Consider the following 17,316-nt stretch of genomic DNA (forward strand, 5'->3'; position numbering starts at 1 on the left):
GGGAGGGTAGGGGGTGTGGGGTAAGACAAAAGTTTGAATTTTTTAATAAAATGTAGATTTTGTTTTTGAAAGGGGGCTGAAAAAGGTGGGGGGCAGAGGATGAAGTAAGAAAAAATTTTGAAATACTTTTTAAAACAATTGAATTTTAGGGGTAGGGATAGAGGGTGGGGTGAGGGTTAGGGGTAGGGGTAAGGTGGGGGTAGGGATGGTGTTGAGGTGATAGGGTATTGGGGGCGGGAGCTGGATAAATGATTTTGAAAATTGTATGAATATTTCAACTTTAAAGTGAGGTTGAAATAGAGTTTTAGAATGTTTTCCTTACCTTTTGAAGGGAAGTTGTTTTTCTTAGATTTAAATAAAATAAATTTAAAAATATTTTCCAAAACATATAAGACAATTTAACATAAAAAAGAACTTGAAAATATTTTTTAAAAAATATTTTCCTCGTACCAAAGCCAAACACACCTTCAGAGTACATTTTTGTTGATTTACCTTGTAATTACTATTAAAACTAAATAGAAATCCTATCGCATTAGCATCATCTATGGACACTATAATAATTAATTATATTTAAGATTTTATTGTGTATGTCTTAACGAGGGTTAATGTATATCATTAAAAGAAGCGATATAATTTGAATGGTTAATCTATCCGCATGGCATTTTATTTGAGTTGAAAATTTATAGTAATAAATAGTGTTTTTATCTTTATAAGGTTGAAATTTGATTGCGTTTATATCATTCCTCTCCAACTCTAATTATGAAATTGCATTAAGTATGTTATTGCAACGTATTTGCATAATGAATGTTCGAGGTTATGCACATAAATTTTCTCAAAAATTAAAATGATATAATTCAAATAGATCATAGTTTGTACATCTGAATAAGAATTTTTGACAATTCTCATAGTAGCTTTCACCTTTTTATTGCCTTCGCGACTCGAACTCACAATCTCAAAATTAAAAGTAAATATCATTTATCTTTCAAATACCTCGTTAATAAATTTTAGGACCGGCGATATATATTTCGCCCAAAAAATTATGAAACGAAAAAAGTTGGTTAAGGACAATATTGTCATCTTACATCATTGATAAAACGGCCGAAAGCTCACCCGTATTGCAACATTTTAATTTAATCAATAGCAAAATATCGGTTTCACTTTGATTTTTCTTTTCTTTTCTAGTTTTTTTTTTTCTGTTATATAGAAGAGGTTGTTTCGACCACCTCTTATGTAATTACCAAAAAATTTATATACTCTCACTTAATTATATATCATCCCCCAATATATAATAATTTTATTATTTCATAATAATGGTTTAAATATTTAATATATTCTATAATTTATATTAATTAACTATACTTACATATCTGAAGTAAAATAATTTTATTTATTTAATTGACTATCATGTTCAAAACTAATTTGTTACCACAAATCACAATAATTAATAAATTAAAATATTTAAAAGACATATAAAAATTTTATTGACTCTCATTATTTTAGCAACGCCACATAAATTGAGATAAAAGAAAAAATACTGCAAATCATAATAATTAACAACTTAAAATATTTAAAAGATATATAAAAATTTTAGTTGACTCTCAAAATTGTATCGAAGCCACAAAAATTGGGACACAGGGAGTAAATATATTATTTGATAATTATATAAAAAGTATTATAAATTACAATAATTAACAAGTTAAAATACTTTTTTAAAAATAGATAAAAGTTCTATTCAACTCTTAAAATTTTATCGGTGCAGCATAAATCATGACAAAATAAAAAATTATCTTAATTAATTGTAATTAAATATTTAAAGTAAATCAATTTTATTATTTTAATTGACTTTTACATAGAAAATTAATCTTTTTATTTATTTATTTTATTAAATTTAAATTTTAAAAATAATTTTTTCTTATATAGAAATACTAATATTTAAACTTAACTTTAAATTTTTAAAATATAAAATTAATAAATTTAATAAAAATAAATTTCTAATGAATTTTTTTCTTAGAATTTGTATTGGGTCAATATGTATCGAGTTAAAAAGAAACAAAGAAAAATATATAGTAAAATTTTATTATTGTGAAAGATAAATATAATGCACTGTCTAATAATGTTTAATAATATCATATTTTGCATATGCAAATATAGCATCCCGTATTTAATTAATATACTATCCCGATGAATTATCGATGATTACTATTGGATATGATAAAATTATATTAATTTTTATAGTAATAACATAATTAATCGATCTTAATTAATTATTATGAGTCATTTAGGTATTGAGAAAATAAATAATATTTAATTAAAAATAAAATAGACATAAAATGTGAAATGAACTCTTAATGTTTTAAATTAAATTTTCGTCTTTCGAACAATGATTTTACTATATCACTCCTTATTGTGAGTCATTTATGTATTAGAAAAAATAAGAATAACAAAATGATATGTCAACATAAAATATTTGATTGACTATCAAAATTATATTAGTGCCAAATAAATTAGGACGGGACACAAGAAGATATAAAACAACATATATTATTTGCAAATGAAATAAAAAGTATTGTAAATAACAATAATTAACAAAAAATAAATAAAAATTGACTGATTTCTGCTTCAATTGCTTCAATCGTAATTTTAATGAATAGTGATGTTTAAAGAGGATAAAATGACATAATGAGATTTAAAGAGGATAAAATGTATGTAGTAAAGTGTGAGAAGAATAAAGCATAGTAAATTTTATTACTATATTTTAAAAAAATTAAAGAAAAAAAGTATAAAGATTATTTACAAAAGATTTTTACAAACTAATTTAAATATAAATAAAGTAAATTTAGGTACAAAAAACGTGTATCTATCACAAATTTGCTATCAAACACTTCACACTTTCTTAACATTAACAAATTTTCTATCAAATATGTGTAGCCATCTTTCTCAATTTTTTACAGCTCCTTAATATTATTAACATTTTTCTGTTTTTAAAATAAAATAAAATAAAAAAATCTCAACTCTTCCTTCTCTATTAAAAAACAACACTCTTTTTATATGTTAAAAATAATAATTAAACAAAACAATAGCGAATCTAAGTTGTGTATTCTCTTTATCAGGTAAGCTTACATGATTCTTAATCTTTACGATATTGAAAATCAATAATCTGCTGGATACTTGATTTATGCTATTTCATTAGATTTATGTTTATTCTTTCTTTATATTTCTGATCGCAAAATTCAATAAGAAGAGTTAAAAAAGATTTCAATTGTGATTCCTTGAGCTCAATCGTACTAATGAAAATATTCTATTGCTCAAACTTTCTACTCTAACATAAATCTAAAAGTTAAAAATTGTAATACACACGTTCTACTATTGGGCCCGTGCTGATACGGGCGTTTCACTTCTATTATAATAATAAAACTCCGTTATTATTTTTATTTTCATTTTCTTCTGTGTAATTCGTTACTACATTATTATTGTTGATTGCTTCTCTCGTCATCTACCATTATTCACTTCTCCTCGTCTTGTTCATCATCATCATTCACTCATCAGCATCCAATTTATTTCTCTAATATTTGTGTATGTTTTACGCAAAATCACTTTAATTTCCCCACCTGTTTTTCTTTATTAGGGGTTAGATTATTTTTTCCCTACATTTAACGGTGATTTTGGGATTTTCCCGTTTGAGCTTTGTGATTTTGATTGGAATTGTAATCAAATTCTTGATTAATTTGGGATTTTTGCTTGGAATTTAGATCAATTTGTTGAGTAATTAAGGAAAACCCGTCCGGGTTTTGTGATTTTTGAGTGGAATTGTAATCAAATTGTTGAGTAATTGGAGAAAACCCATCTAGGTTTTGTGATTTTTGATTGGATATTTGGAATTGGATTGCTGAGTTTTGTGGTGATGACGTTTGTTGGGAACGATGAGGAAGAAGGGGTAGTGGTGGTGGTGCCAGCACCCTTATTGGGGTTGGAAAGGGAAGATTCAAAGGGTGGTTATGTGAAATTATGTGGGGATAATTTGGAGGAGAATAATAAAGGGTTTTTTAAGGGTTGTATAGGTGCTTCATCTTCAGGGATTAGTGGATATGGAGGTAATAGTAGTAGTAGTAGATGTTGGTCTCTTTGGTGGTGGGCTAAGTTGGTACTTGTTTTGATTTTTGTGGGAGTATTGGCTGCTGTTTTTCTCAAATGGGTTGGACCCTTTTTCATGGATAAGGTTAGTTTGAGCTTGATCTTTGGTTTTTCTTGAAAAAGTTTGTTTCTTTTTTGGAAATGTATGTCTAGTTAGAGTATATATTAGGTTATGCTACTGTGCATGTGAAAAAGTTGAATTCTTTATAGCTACTGTTTTTTCCTTGAGCTGAGGGTCTAATCTGAAACAGCCTCTCTACCTCCAAGGTAGTGGTAAGGTCTGTGTACACTCTACCCTCTCTAGATGCCACTTGGTGGGATTACATTGGCTATGTTGTTGTTGTGAATATTTGAGAGAGAGCACTTTGTTTTAGCATTTTTGCTTGCTCTATAACTGCATTGATTCATGTTTTTTAACCCCTCTCAATATATTAGTTTAAGGGAATAATGTGTTGTCTTTCATCAAGAACTAATCTTTATTCTGTTAAGGGCCCTGATACTGGCTGAACTGCTTATGGAGGAAGTCTGAGCTACTTGAACTGATCTCTTTAGTATGGGCTGACATTGTGAAGTGATTTACAACGAAGTACTTACTAAGTTTAGTACTTAGGTGGAAGAATTGCTGTAAAGCTGTTGGTGAGCTCAACGCTGCTAACTAAATTAGAGGAATGTTGTAGATAAGATTTGCTAAGGTTATTAATTTTAGGATATACAAAGTTAACCAATTCATTTAGCATTGGAAAGAGATTGACCCGAAAAAGGGGAAAGCTTATGGAGTTCTAGGGGTAGTTCATTGATGGATTTATAGTTAACACCATTCATCATGCTATTTTGGCATTTCTTTATGGTGATTCTAATTTTTTATACTTATTGTAATGCAGATCACCACGGTGTTATGATTCTAAATCATATGAATTTCTGACTGTTGTTTTTCATATTTCAGGAGATTATTCCAATACTAAATTGGGAGACCAGAACGTTCAGTACTCCAGTACTAGCAGTTCTAGTTTATGCTTCTGTGGCACTTTTCCCCACCCTGCTTTTACCTTCCACTCCCTCCATGTGGGTAGCTGGAATGACATTCGGATATGGTTATGGTTTTCTACTTATCATTGGAGCAGTTCCTATTGGTGTATCTCTTCCTTATTTCATAGGTCATCTTTTCCGTCACAGAATACAGGTATGCATCTAATTACTTTTCACCGGCTGATGATCGCATTGTTGTTCATTTTGATTTATTGATTAAAATAAATTACATATTCTCTTTCTTTTTTCTCCTGTAGAGCTGGATAGAAAGATATCCCAAGAATGCTTCTGTTATAAGACTAGCTGGTGAAGGGAACTGGTTTAATCAGTTCCGTGCTGTCGCATTAATCAGGATTTCCCCTTTTCCATACATAGTCTATAATTACTGTGCAATGGCAACTGGAGTCAAGTATGGTCCTTATTTGCTCGGGACACTCATCGGCATGGTTCCAGAAATATTTGTTACACTTTACACGTAAGAATTCTCTTTTTGTGTATGAAAAGTGACTCCGTGGATGTGTTTCTTGTGACAGAAATATATTTTGATGAAATACCTATTTGGGAGTGGGTGTGTCCTCCATTCTATTCTTCCATGTCTGTATCTCTCCTTCTCCCCACACCTCTGGTTCTAAAGATTAAAAACAACATTTGTCAGTGAGTCATGTGAACATCTAGATACTCTCCTGAATGGTAATATCCTTGAGAATACGAATAACTGCTTGCGTCAGTTAGCTCATTGTAGTAGGGGCCTAATTTGAATCTTATACACTTCGCATTAAGAGGTAGGTAAGTTCTGAAAACCATGGTGCCCAAGGAGGTTGCACCACTATCTGCTTCTCCCCCCCCAAAAAAAAAATATTGAAGGGGAGCAATAAAAATCTCCATGTGAAAGAAGTATACAAAAAGTAGAAACCTTACAAATAATGTAGGAACCTTGTGGGTTCATCAACAAGAAAAAAGGATAACTATCTACTCCTCGATGTGTAAAATCCTTCTCTAATCCATCTAAACCTATCAAATTTCTCCCAATGGTCCACATAAGTGCAATGAGAGCAACATCCAATGTCCTATGTCTTCTCTTCCTTCTTTTAATAGTCCACTGAATGTGGCTTCTTTAACGGTGCCAAACCATGATCATGTTCCCCATCAGAAGCGAGACGCTCTCCAGCAATCTAGAATAGGTGGTTCACATCTTCTTCGGAGCTTTTAGACATGACACGCCGACTGACGTATGCAATCTTTCTCTCACTCAAATTCTCAGCCGTTGGGATCACCTCCTCACATCTAGCTAATTGAGAAATGGACAATATGCATGTGGATGTAAATGTTAATTGTCCTTCTCCAAGTTATGTTATAATCCTGGTTAATGTTTGAGGTGTTTTGAAGTACAGAAATAGCAACTTGGTCGATGAGTTAGCAATCAGCATAACTTTGTTCTGTGCTTGTGGAGAAGTTTTTTAGCTCGCCTTTTCCCTTTTTTCCCTTGCCATTCTGGTTCAGGCACTACAGTTATCAACTATTTTTTTGAAATTAGTTGATATAAGTTTAGGTCATTGCAGGATATTGGAAAACCTTATTTCTGTTGTGAGCCTTATGAGTTTGGTTTTTGTATGATTAACTATTCCATCAGTCAAAGTTACAAAATGTTTGACGCTAAGGAGAATTCCGACAGGAAAAATAGTAGAAATCGTTTGTGATCTACATGTTATTGCAGTAAGATAGTCCTTGTTCAACTAAAATCTGTAGACATGGATAGTAATCAGTATTTATACAATCTCACCTCATCTTTCCCTTCTTTCTTCCTTGTTCTATGATATTATCGGTGTTGGGGGGACTCTGTATTGTACGCTGGTGCACTAAGCTGTCATTCTTTCAGCTTAAGTAAGCTGTTCATGCTCTGGCTATCATAGATGTTCTCTTGCCGCAGTTCTCTAGTTTTTTTCCCTTTTACGATTGGGCTGTGGGGGGTGGAGCACCTTAAAAGATTATTATTCTATGCATGCACCACCCTGGTATGTGGATAACCTTTTGTTTAGTGTTTTAATACCAGTGATTTGCAATTTTTGTTGTATTTCTCTGAGGAAGATTTTTCTAATTGTGGACAATGTTCAAGCTATTACGTATCAAACATCGAAAAAATAAAAAAAGAAGTTTATGCTCATCTAGATGCAGGCAGAAATCATTAAATTATATCTCTAGAAAAGTTATTGTGGAAGTGATGTGTGATGGTAAAATATAATGATAAGATTTGTGCTTCATTCCGGAAACAGCCTCTCTACCTCCTCGAGGTGGTGGTAAGGTTGTCATACACTCTACCCTCCCCAGAACCCGCTTTTGGGTATACTGGGCTGTTCTTGTTGTAAGAATTTGTGCTTCATGGTTGAAACTGAAGTTTATAAGTCTAATTTAGACATTTGATTGTGATTTCAGAACTCCCCAGACCCAACTCGTGGGATTACATTGGGTATGTTGATGTTGATAGTTATTTCAAAACCCGTAAAACTCTTGCAAATAGTTATATGAAAGAAGTCAAGGACTCACATTAACAAACAATGGTTCTTCAGTTTTGACTGTTACATTTGAGCGAGTTACATACTTAAAGTGGGAAGGCAAAGAAGTAAGTTGTGACTGGGAATCATTTGGCCGACCTATTCTATTTAATGATGAGGAATTTCTGATTATATTTAATTAAATCTTTTAAAGGTAGTTGTAGTCCACTAATACATGCTTTCAGGAAAAAAAACAATTGATTTGCATCTTCTCGTGATTTTTCTTGACTGGAGTTGTTTATGCCATCTCCATATTTCTAATTGCACAAGTTTTATTGCCTTTCATTGTTTAGTGCTCTGCTTGTCTTTGATTATTCGGGTTCTGGTTGATTTCTTGCACTATTGTTTTGGAGGGCTGTTGTGGCAGGAGCACCGGGGGTGCGGGGGTGTTGCAGAGGGATGTGGCCTGTGGGAAGGGTTCCATGGTTTTTGAGCTTTTGTATTTTGGTCTACTTTAGGGGAGAATGTAAACTGAACATAAAGCAAGCTTTTTCTAGTTTTAGGAGGGTTTCATTTGGTGTATGCTGCCTTCTCCACTGTGATATAATGTTTAAGGCTTCATATATAGACCCTTGTAGTTTGGCCCTTCCCCGGAGCTCGCGCATAGCGTGAGCTTTACTGCACCGGACTGTCCTTTTTGATTAAAACTTCCTCTTGTCTGTTTTTATTCCGTTAATAGTATCTTGTGTTTACTGATTAAACAAAAACTTCCACTTGCTGAATACATTTACTTCCATCTGTGCAGTGGCATCCTGATAAAGACACTTGCAAATGCTTCACAAGAGCAACGTTTTTTATCAGCTCCACAGATTATTCTCAATGTTCTTGGATTTAGTTTCACTTTTGCTACAACTGTGATGATCACTATATATGCTAAAAGGCGGTTAAAGCAACTGCAGAGAGATGAGGAGCTATTGCTACAATGAGCTTCTGCTTTGTTATCGTGTCTGCACAGGCTAGAAAAGGGAGAAGGAGATCTCAGAGATTCTCTGATGACCGAGGTCATTTGCATCCATCGAGAATCTTTATCCCTGCATAGGATTTTATCTGCACGTTAGCTTAGAAGCAGAGGTCAATCGACAATTACTTGTCACTTTGGTTATATTAGCTGCACAGATCGCTCACAACTGCAAGGAAGTCGAAACCAGGGGGGACTAACATAACTGACACACACAGGGAGCAATCACTCATTCAAGGCTTCGTCTCATACTGTTGAGACCATCATTGTACATAATTGAATAACCCAATCATGGGTAAAACTGAATTAGGGCAGAGTATTTGAAGAATGAGTGATTGGGAGTGACAAGACACATATGATGCTTGATTAAACATTTACTATTTTCTGTAGATGAAAGTTTTGGTCTACCACCTTGTTTGCTATGGTACTGCATGTCTTCATTGGACTTCTGGTGCTTTGCTTTTGATTAAAACAGCATATAGTTGTACTGTTTGTTAGGCTAGAAGGGTCAATAGATTAGTGTTTTTTTTATGTTATCCATTTATTACTCTTTAAGTGTTAATGAAAATGATTACTCTTCAACATGTTTCAACTTTCCTTAATCTGCTGAAATTGTTCCACACGGCTCTCTCGTCCCAAGAACTTTAGCTACTATCATAGAGCGCAAATAACCAAGGCTAAAAAAAAAAAAAAAAAGTAAAGGAGATTAACGAGCATATGTTTGGATTAATAGAATTAGTTCAACATTAGGAAGTTGAAATTTGGCAATAAAATTTGATCAATTTTTGAAATCTTCAAATATTTTCATAAAGTGCGGTCTGGGGAGGGTAAAGTGGATGCAGTCCATACCATTACCACCATTACCTCAAATGAAGTAGAGAGGCTGTTTTCGAGACTCTCGGCTTATGACAAATAACACTATGACAAACTCCGATCTTCAAATATTTTTAACAACAACAACAATATATCCAGTGTATTCTCACAAAGTAGGGTCTACGGGGGTAAAATGTACGCAGTCCATACCACAAGGCTGTATTTGATAGACTCCCGACTCAGGACAGATAACAATATAACAAACAAAAAAGGTAAAAGCAAAAAACAAAACGAAATATCACACTACTAGATAATAAAGGAAAAAGTAATACTATAAATTAGGAGTTAATTCCCTAAATTATCATTGAACTTATATAACTATTGTTTTTTCTAGGACAATACTATCATTGAACTATACACATCTTTCCAATAAAAGGTAAAACTAAAATATTTAAGGATGTGTTTGGAAAACCACAAACGGATTGAAATTAGATATAATTACACAGCTTTATTCTCAATTGGGGGTTAAAATTGAGTGTAATTACGTGATGTAATTACAAGGTTACATTTTATTTATATTTTTGTATTTTGATTTCTTTTTAATTTCTATTAATTTTTTTTTAAATTCGATTTACATTATTCATCTCTTTTTTTCTCATTTCCAATCTTTACTTCTTATGATTAAATATAATTACTCATATTTTTTTTATTTTTTTCATTAACATATAATTACCTTATTATTCTAGTGTTAGAATTAAAGTAGAATTTCATTATTGAATGAGATTATAGACTTATATTTTCCTTTCTTTTGAATTATATTTACTTCTTGAAATTTTATATAAGAGTGTTATGCTTTTTTCTTGGATTTTGACAATTTGAGTTTGGACTTAACATAAACTTCGTGAAACTTATGTAAATATCCTACTAAAGTAATTTTTGTTTTTTTTAAGACAATATTGTCAGTGAACTATGCACATCTTTCCAATATAAGGTGAAGCTAAGAATAGTTAAGAACATGTTTGAAAAGTTACATCAGAATTGAAATTATATATAATTAGACAGTTTGCCGTAACATGCAATATGAAATAACAAGTCTATATTACTAAAACAAATAAATCGAAACATAAAATACAACATAAATTCAAAATCCAAGAAAAAAGTATATACTCTTATATAAAATTTCAAGAAGTAAAAACAATTCAAAAGAAAAGAAACTATAAGTCTATAATCTCATTCAATAACAAAATTCTACTTTAATTCAAACACTAGAATAATAAGGTAATTATATGTTAATGAAGAAAATAAAAAAATACGAGCAATTATATTTAATCATAAGAAGTAAAGGTTGGAAAATGAGAAGAAAAGAGATGAAAGATGAATAAAGTAAATCGAATTTTTTTTTAAAAAAATTAATATAAATAAAAAAAAAATTTTAAAAATAAATTAAAATACAAAAAAATAAATAAAATGTAACCTTATAATTACATCACGTAATTTCACCCAATTCTCAACCCCTAATTGAGAATAAAGCTGTGTAATTATATCTAATTTCAATCCGCTTGTGGTTTTTCAAACACATCCTTAACTATTTCTTAGTTTTACCTTTTATTGGAAAGATATGTATAGTTCAATGATAATATTGTCCTAAAAAAATAATAGTTACTTTAGTGGGATATTTACATAAGTTCAATGACAATTTAGGGAATTAACTCTACAAATTAGCTATTCGAAATAATACACATCACCAAAACACTACGAATAAGAGGCTACAAGAAACTACAGGTACAAATACAAATAAAACACTCTTCCCTATTATTACGAGCATACTCCTACCTACTATCCTTCTATCCTAATCAGCATCCTCCACGCCTTCCTATCTGAGACTCTCAAACCAATGTTAGGGACTCCAACTCACTAAACTTCAACTTTTTCAAATTTAAAACATACTCAAACACAACTTCAAACTCCAAATTTCAAGTTTCTAAGAGCTTAGACTTTCAAGTTTCTTATGGGCTTTTAAGCAAGTCCAGCCCATAAATTATTGGATCTCATATAACGGCGTCGTTTCTTATCATCATCTCATTGTACCAATCAAAAGGTCCAATTTTTCAACCCATATTCCCAAATTGGAGCACCTAAAATGGCTGTTCAATCTCCCTCCACAGCTTCTAAGGGCATCAACCAGCTAAATTACCAAAAACCCAATTCACCCGTCTTCTCAAAAAACTCGTTGGAACCAAAATTTTTGCAGTGTAAATGGCTTGGAACTCCAATCAAATTCCCTCTTCACTATAAGAATTTCAAACCAAATAATTGCCCCATTAGAGCCACTGTCTCCTTCAGTCTTCCTTATGGGTTAGTTCCCATACTGTAATAAGCTTTCAATAACATTTAGTAACTTGTTTGGATGGTTGTTACATGTTGTATTTTATAATGTGGTTAGTTTTAATATGATATTTGTTTTGATTGTTGCTTAAATTTTACCGGAAATAACATAAACATACACCTTTTAACTTACCATATTTACGTAAATACCCACCCTTACAAAGTAATTGCAAAAATCCCAACTAATTATGTATCTTCCTTGGATTGGATGTATTGGAAGCTAATTATGTATGTCGACAGACTCAAAATCGGAAAAAATGTATCTGAGTTAATTGTGTATCTTTACAAAGTAAAAGTGTATCTTTGTTGAATGAATCGGGAGCTTATTATGTACCTCGATAGACCCCAAATTGGGATTTTCAGTAATTATGCAAAATGTCGGGATTTTCTGTAATTAAGCTCCAAATTGTCGGGATTTATTGTGTTGTATGTTGAATTTATAGTTAGGTAACTGGCGAAAAGTCTCATTTTGTGTAATGACAGATTTGGTGTGATACCTTTCTTTTTTTTCATTTTATTTTTACTTATTATTTAATAATTGTACCTGTTTATACTAGCTATACCCGTACTCTTACTCAGAGGCGGGGCTAGAATTTCTGCTTAGAGGATTCAAAATCTGTAGAAAAACTCACCGAAGGGGGTTCAACATCTACAGTATATAAATAAAAATCATTTTAACCATGTATTAGTAATATAATTTTCCGTCGAAGGGGTTCGTCCGAACCCCCCTTTAATAGGTTAGCTCCGCCTCTGCTCGTACTCTCGCTTTTCTTGTAGGTTTATCCTTCAAACTGTTGATGTATGACATTATGGAAAACGATACAATCTACCCAAATACTATTTTTATTAAAACAATGCGGTACAATATGATACAATAAAATACAATACAGTAGGATACATTATGAAACAATGTGTAAGTTTTTGTTATCAATACGAGAAGGATTGGAACTTATAGTATTTTTCATATAGTTTTTGAAAATCTAATTCAGTTTATTTTAAAAAATTAGTCAAATTGACTCTCGTGAAGCAAAATATGATAGTGAATGAGGGAGTACTAGTTACTCATGTAGGTTTGAATATGAACCTCTATTCACCTTAAAGTTACATGAGCTTTTATCAGAATGGAATGGAATGGAGCCAAATAGAGCTGAATGGATATAGAGACTCATATAACCGATCCCAATTTTTTTGGACTTGATTCATAGTTGATTGATTGTATTACTTTTGGGCTGGTCAAATTTTAGCATGTAAGCTATAAAGATGACAGCTTTGCTTCATTGTGTTATTGCAGAAAGCCGGAGCCTCCAGTACCTATTGAGAAAATTCCTAAGTGAGTTTTTCTTTTTCTTGCTTTTATTTTGGTCCCAGTAAAGGAGGAGGAGATCTTTGGGATATTGGTTTTTTGATTCATTGTTGTTGTTTATCTTGTGTTTGTTTATTAGTTGGTATTTCAATGTGTTTTGAGGTATCTTGAATTGGGTTGAGTGAAATTTTAGATGGTCATCGAAGGCAATAAAATCATTTTCCTTGGCTGAACTGGAAGCAAGAAAACTTAAATATCCTACTACCGGAACAGAAGCTCTTCTCATGGGAATTTTGATTGAAGGTTTGTTGTTGTTTTCACTTTACTAAGATAATATTTGTTGTTTTACTAGAGATGCTCTATTTGATCCTCCAAACGCGAACTGAACTTTTACTATTTTGGTGTGCGTGATGCTAATTACTCAAACTAACAATTGAATAGAGAGAATAGACCCGAAGATAATTTATTGGTGGGCTCATTCTTTAATGTAAAAATGTGGCATAACAATGAATTTTTTTGCCAGAGATATTAATGAGAAACGTTGCTTCACATTTTGCATATTTAGAAGTTAGAACACATTTTTGCTTTAGTAACGGCTGTGTAGTTGTGTCCTTCCAGCTAATCCTTTTCTATTCCACTGAAATTTGAATAAGATTATTCTTGTCAAATCTCTGACAACTTAGTGAACTTACCCAACATTATCTAGTTACCTAAGTCATTTTACATTTTAGTACATTTGCTGGACATCACATTGCTATAAAACATTGTGACATATACAAAGTTTTCCAATGCGTAGAATTAGATTGGGTTCGGAAGCTCTTGGGGTGAACTATATGTGCTGTGGAAAGGTATTTTCTGCATTCTTGTTTATGTTTTGGAACAATGTGCCACACATAAGTAGTTATGCAGCACTTGAAAGTTGATGGGAAATGTCATTCTGTTGACTTAGCTTATATGTATTAGGAAGTCGCCGCACCAAGAACATCGATCAGATATAGACAGGTCATTTTTAGAACAAATGTTAGAAATTATGCCTGCATATCTGTATTAATTTGAGGGAGAAAAGAAGGAAGATAGTTTATTTTTAGAACAGGTTTTCATCTAAATATTTTCTTTTCCAATAGTATTTACTAAAGACTTTGTATGCAGACTGTGTTTATATCTCCAACTTGCAGTGTCACTGTGATTTAAGCTGCTTTAATCATTTTGGTGAAATAGCTTCCAAGATACTCGTTCTGCTACTTGAAGTAAGTCATGTTAGAGCATTTATTTCCTTCCTGCATTGCAGGAACGAATTTTGCTTCAAAGTATTTGAGGGCAAACAGTATTACTCTATTTAAAGTACGTGAAGAAACTATCAAAGTACTTGGAAAAGCAAACTACTACTTTTTCAGTCCCATGCAACCTCCTTTGACTGAAGATGCACAAAAGGCTCTTGATTGGGCACTCGAGGAAAAACTCAAATCTGGTATGTGTATACTCCCAATCAACTTTACACACATACATACACGCTTGTTGGATTGATGCATCTCTCTGCCTTCACAAGTCCCTTAAAATTCTTGTTTGAACCATGGAAAATATTCAAATGAATCACGGGGAGGAAGGATTTTCGACTTCCCAAGGTCTACTAACATGAAGGTGTTTACTGAAGCAAATTTGAAATTCTAGTGCTTGCTTAATAGTACCCGTTTTAGGAGTATAACAAAGTCGGTTAGCAAAATACCACTAGTCCATGCATGGTCACGGTCATACATGGTCATGTACAGTGGCGGATCCACCTTGTAATGAGGCCGAACCCCCTTCGAAAGAAAATTATACTATTTTTACACAGTCAAAAATATTTTTATCTATATATAATAGATGTTGAACCCCCTTAGTGTAGTCCATATGTTTACTTCTGAACCCCCTCAATGAAAATCCTGGCTTTGCCCGTGGTCATGTATTGCATCAGCCCAATTTAATTCAGATGGCTACTTCCTGGGCTTGAATTGTTCCATTGGACTACATACTTATGTTGTGGCTACCATGGTCCAATACATAACTTTTTCCACCTATAATCAACGTTAAAGGAATCTAGCATGGTTTTAAAAGTCAGCTCATGAGAGGAAAAAGCGCCATCAGAATATATCACTTCCTGTTTTGGAATATCTCAAGCAATTCAATTGATATTTTCTAATGCAACTTTCAGAGTTTCAATACTTCAAATTCATGTAACTACTCAAAATTTAGATCTATCGACTTAGTTTTCAGCTGTTACTTCATATTTTCTTTTTCAGCTTATATGTATATCATTAATATTTGAACCCAAATAAATCGAGTAGTCTCACGTAAAATAAATAGATTAGTTTTGTAAAGGTATGACCCTTGGGTCTAACTCAACCCAAAAGCTAGCTCATGACGGGAGGTTTTGGATTCTACAACAGCTGTGCGAAATCTGTGTCCAATAACTGAATCTTAAAAATTGAAACCTTTTACGCGTTGTCTAAAATGACAACTTTAGAATGTAGTGGGAAAATAGCAGAGAGATGGTAAGTGTATTATTAATATAGCAGCAGGAAGGTGCAGGCAAAAGTATTTAAAGGGAAACCAAAAGACATTCCGTCCTATTCTCTGAGGGATTCCATTGAGAAATATCGCTGTTTCAGCATCGTCTACAAAGCCCCGTTTACTCCAAAAATGAAACAAACATCAACAGTTCATCTTGATCATTTGAATTGCCTTCCGTCTTATCTTTTGAATAGCATTTCTCTCCCTGGAATAACAAAGAGATAAAATATGCCTACGCATATGGTCAATCATGTGTTAACGCGAGGTCTCATGTTGAGCCTTGGGTATGGAAAAATTTTTGTTGGGAGCAGTGCCCCCTGAAATGGCCCTGCAATGCGTGAATCCGGATTAGTCGGGCTCCAAGTGAGTACCGGACAGGATGGGAAACCAAAAAAAAATAAGATGTAGCAATGTGCTAAAAAGCATCATCACTTCAAGATCACCCGGTTTATTTGTTTGGGGAGAAGACATCGAAAATGTTCTTGATTATTTATATCAATGAAAATGCAGGTGACAATGGGGAGATTACAACTACTCATTTGCTCCTTGGAGTGTGGTCACAACAAGGATCACCAGGTTACAAGGTACTGGCTGCGTTGGGCTTCAACGATGAAAAAGCTAAAGAATTGAAGAATGTAATTTCTGAACCCGGATTTGTGGAGGATTAGGAGGATGATTTTGCTTGAATGTATTCCTTTAACCTAAACTAAGGTTCCAAATTTGCAATCAGATTAGTCATTTGTGGCGATTTTTGTCTTCTTTTAGTACTAGATTTGTTTCATTTTTGGAGGATGGATCCTTCTCAGAGGGGTTTTCATAAGATCAAAACCTCTATGTTGTTTGTTTAGTGGGGGTTGATGATATCTACCAACATCAAGTCCTTCGACCCTAAATCCCCAAAATTCGGGTTGACTAGGTCCAGTTGGGTCATTCCACTAGTACGACTAGTGTCCAACCCTCCTTAGTTATGTCACTACCGGTACCTGTGTAATCAACTGCTTTCATCGCGTCCAAAGCGACACATGTCAAACCGTCCTTTGGTATTGTCACTATTGACATGTGCAATCAACTGCTTTCATCAAATCCAAAGGGATACATTTACTTTCTCTTTGCGCCTTGTTTCTTGGGCCGCACCGGAGAGTAATTATTTTTCAAAAAGATGATAGAAATCTTCACGTTGTCCTATTAGCTTATGTAATGTTGATGCTAAGGATCCTTTAGTTCTGAGCAAGGGCTTGATCCATTGAGGAGTATGAGCCCAGTTAGCACACAACCATTCTGAATTCTCATTTGATCAAAGTCCCCTCTACTAAGAGATGGACCATGTTAATAGTGGCATGTGAAGTCGTCGTAATGAGAATGAAAATTCAATGATGGAAATAAATGAGTCTGCCCAATTTCAGCTAAAAATAACTAACAAATTCACTGCTCCTCTACTCCAAAACTCCCTGCAAAGCTATGGTAGGCAGTACTGCAACCAATTTGTGCTAGCATTTACTGTTCTAGTTTATTGTTGCACCAAGAAGATCCACTTCCCCATTTATTGTTTCTTCAAATAGGCTGGTTTATAATTTCTCTCTTTTACTTTTTTGCCTTTAGCAATA

General features: G+C 32.9%; 2 protein-coding genes across 2 annotated transcripts; both read left to right on the plus strand.

Moving 5' to 3' along the window:
* Positions 1 to 3,419: 3,419 nt before the first annotated feature.
* On the plus strand, positions 3,420 to 9,109 carry LOC107866695 (transmembrane protein 64). Its single transcript, XM_016712684.2, has 4 exons — positions 3,420 to 4,216; positions 5,075 to 5,311; positions 5,415 to 5,632; positions 8,452 to 9,109. The coding sequence occupies exons 1-4, from the start codon at positions 3,902 to 3,904 to the stop codon at positions 8,630 to 8,632; spliced, it is 951 nt and encodes a 316-aa protein (XP_016568170.1). The 5' UTR covers positions 3,420 to 3,901; the 3' UTR covers positions 8,633 to 9,109.
* A 2,444-nt stretch (positions 9,110 to 11,553) lies between these two features.
* Positions 11,554 to 16,460, plus strand: LOC107866679 (ATP-dependent Clp protease ATP-binding subunit CLPT2, chloroplastic). Its single transcript, XM_016712683.2, has 5 exons — positions 11,554 to 11,832; positions 13,154 to 13,192; positions 13,359 to 13,468; positions 14,454 to 14,633; positions 16,223 to 16,460. The coding sequence occupies exons 1-5, from the start codon at positions 11,618 to 11,620 to the stop codon at positions 16,378 to 16,380; spliced, it is 702 nt and encodes a 233-aa protein (XP_016568169.1). The 5' UTR covers positions 11,554 to 11,617; the 3' UTR covers positions 16,381 to 16,460.
* Positions 16,461 to 17,316: the final 856 nt, after the last annotated feature.

The sequence above is a fragment of the Capsicum annuum genome, chromosome 1 (assembly GCF_002878395.1).
Source record: "Capsicum annuum cultivar UCD-10X-F1 chromosome 1, UCD10Xv1.1, whole genome shotgun sequence".
Lineage (NCBI taxonomy): Eukaryota > Viridiplantae > Streptophyta > Magnoliopsida > Solanales > Solanaceae > Capsicum > Capsicum annuum.

Excerpts from the sequence above, each read along its gene's own strand:
- LOC107866679 (XM_016712683.2), top strand. The coding sequence starts at position 11,618 with ATGGCTGTTCAATCTCCCTCCACAGCTTCTAAGGGCATCAACCAGCTA. Across the intron at positions 13,469-14,453 it reads CATGGGAATTTTGATTGAAG|GAACGAATTTTGCTTCAAAG; the intron begins GTTTGTTGTTGT and ends CCTGCATTGCAG. Across the intron at positions 14,634-16,222 it reads CGAGGAAAAACTCAAATCTG|GTGACAATGGGGAGATTACA; the intron begins GTATGTGTATAC and ends ATGAAAATGCAG.
- LOC107866695 (XM_016712684.2), top strand. The coding sequence starts at position 3,902 with ATGACGTTTGTTGGGAACGATGAGGAAGAAGGGGTAGTGGTGGTGGTG. Across the intron at positions 4,217-5,074 it reads GACCCTTTTTCATGGATAAG|GAGATTATTCCAATACTAAA; the intron begins GTTAGTTTGAGC and ends TTCATATTTCAG. Across the intron at positions 5,312-5,414 it reads TTTTCCGTCACAGAATACAG|AGCTGGATAGAAAGATATCC; the intron begins GTATGCATCTAA and ends TTTCTCCTGTAG.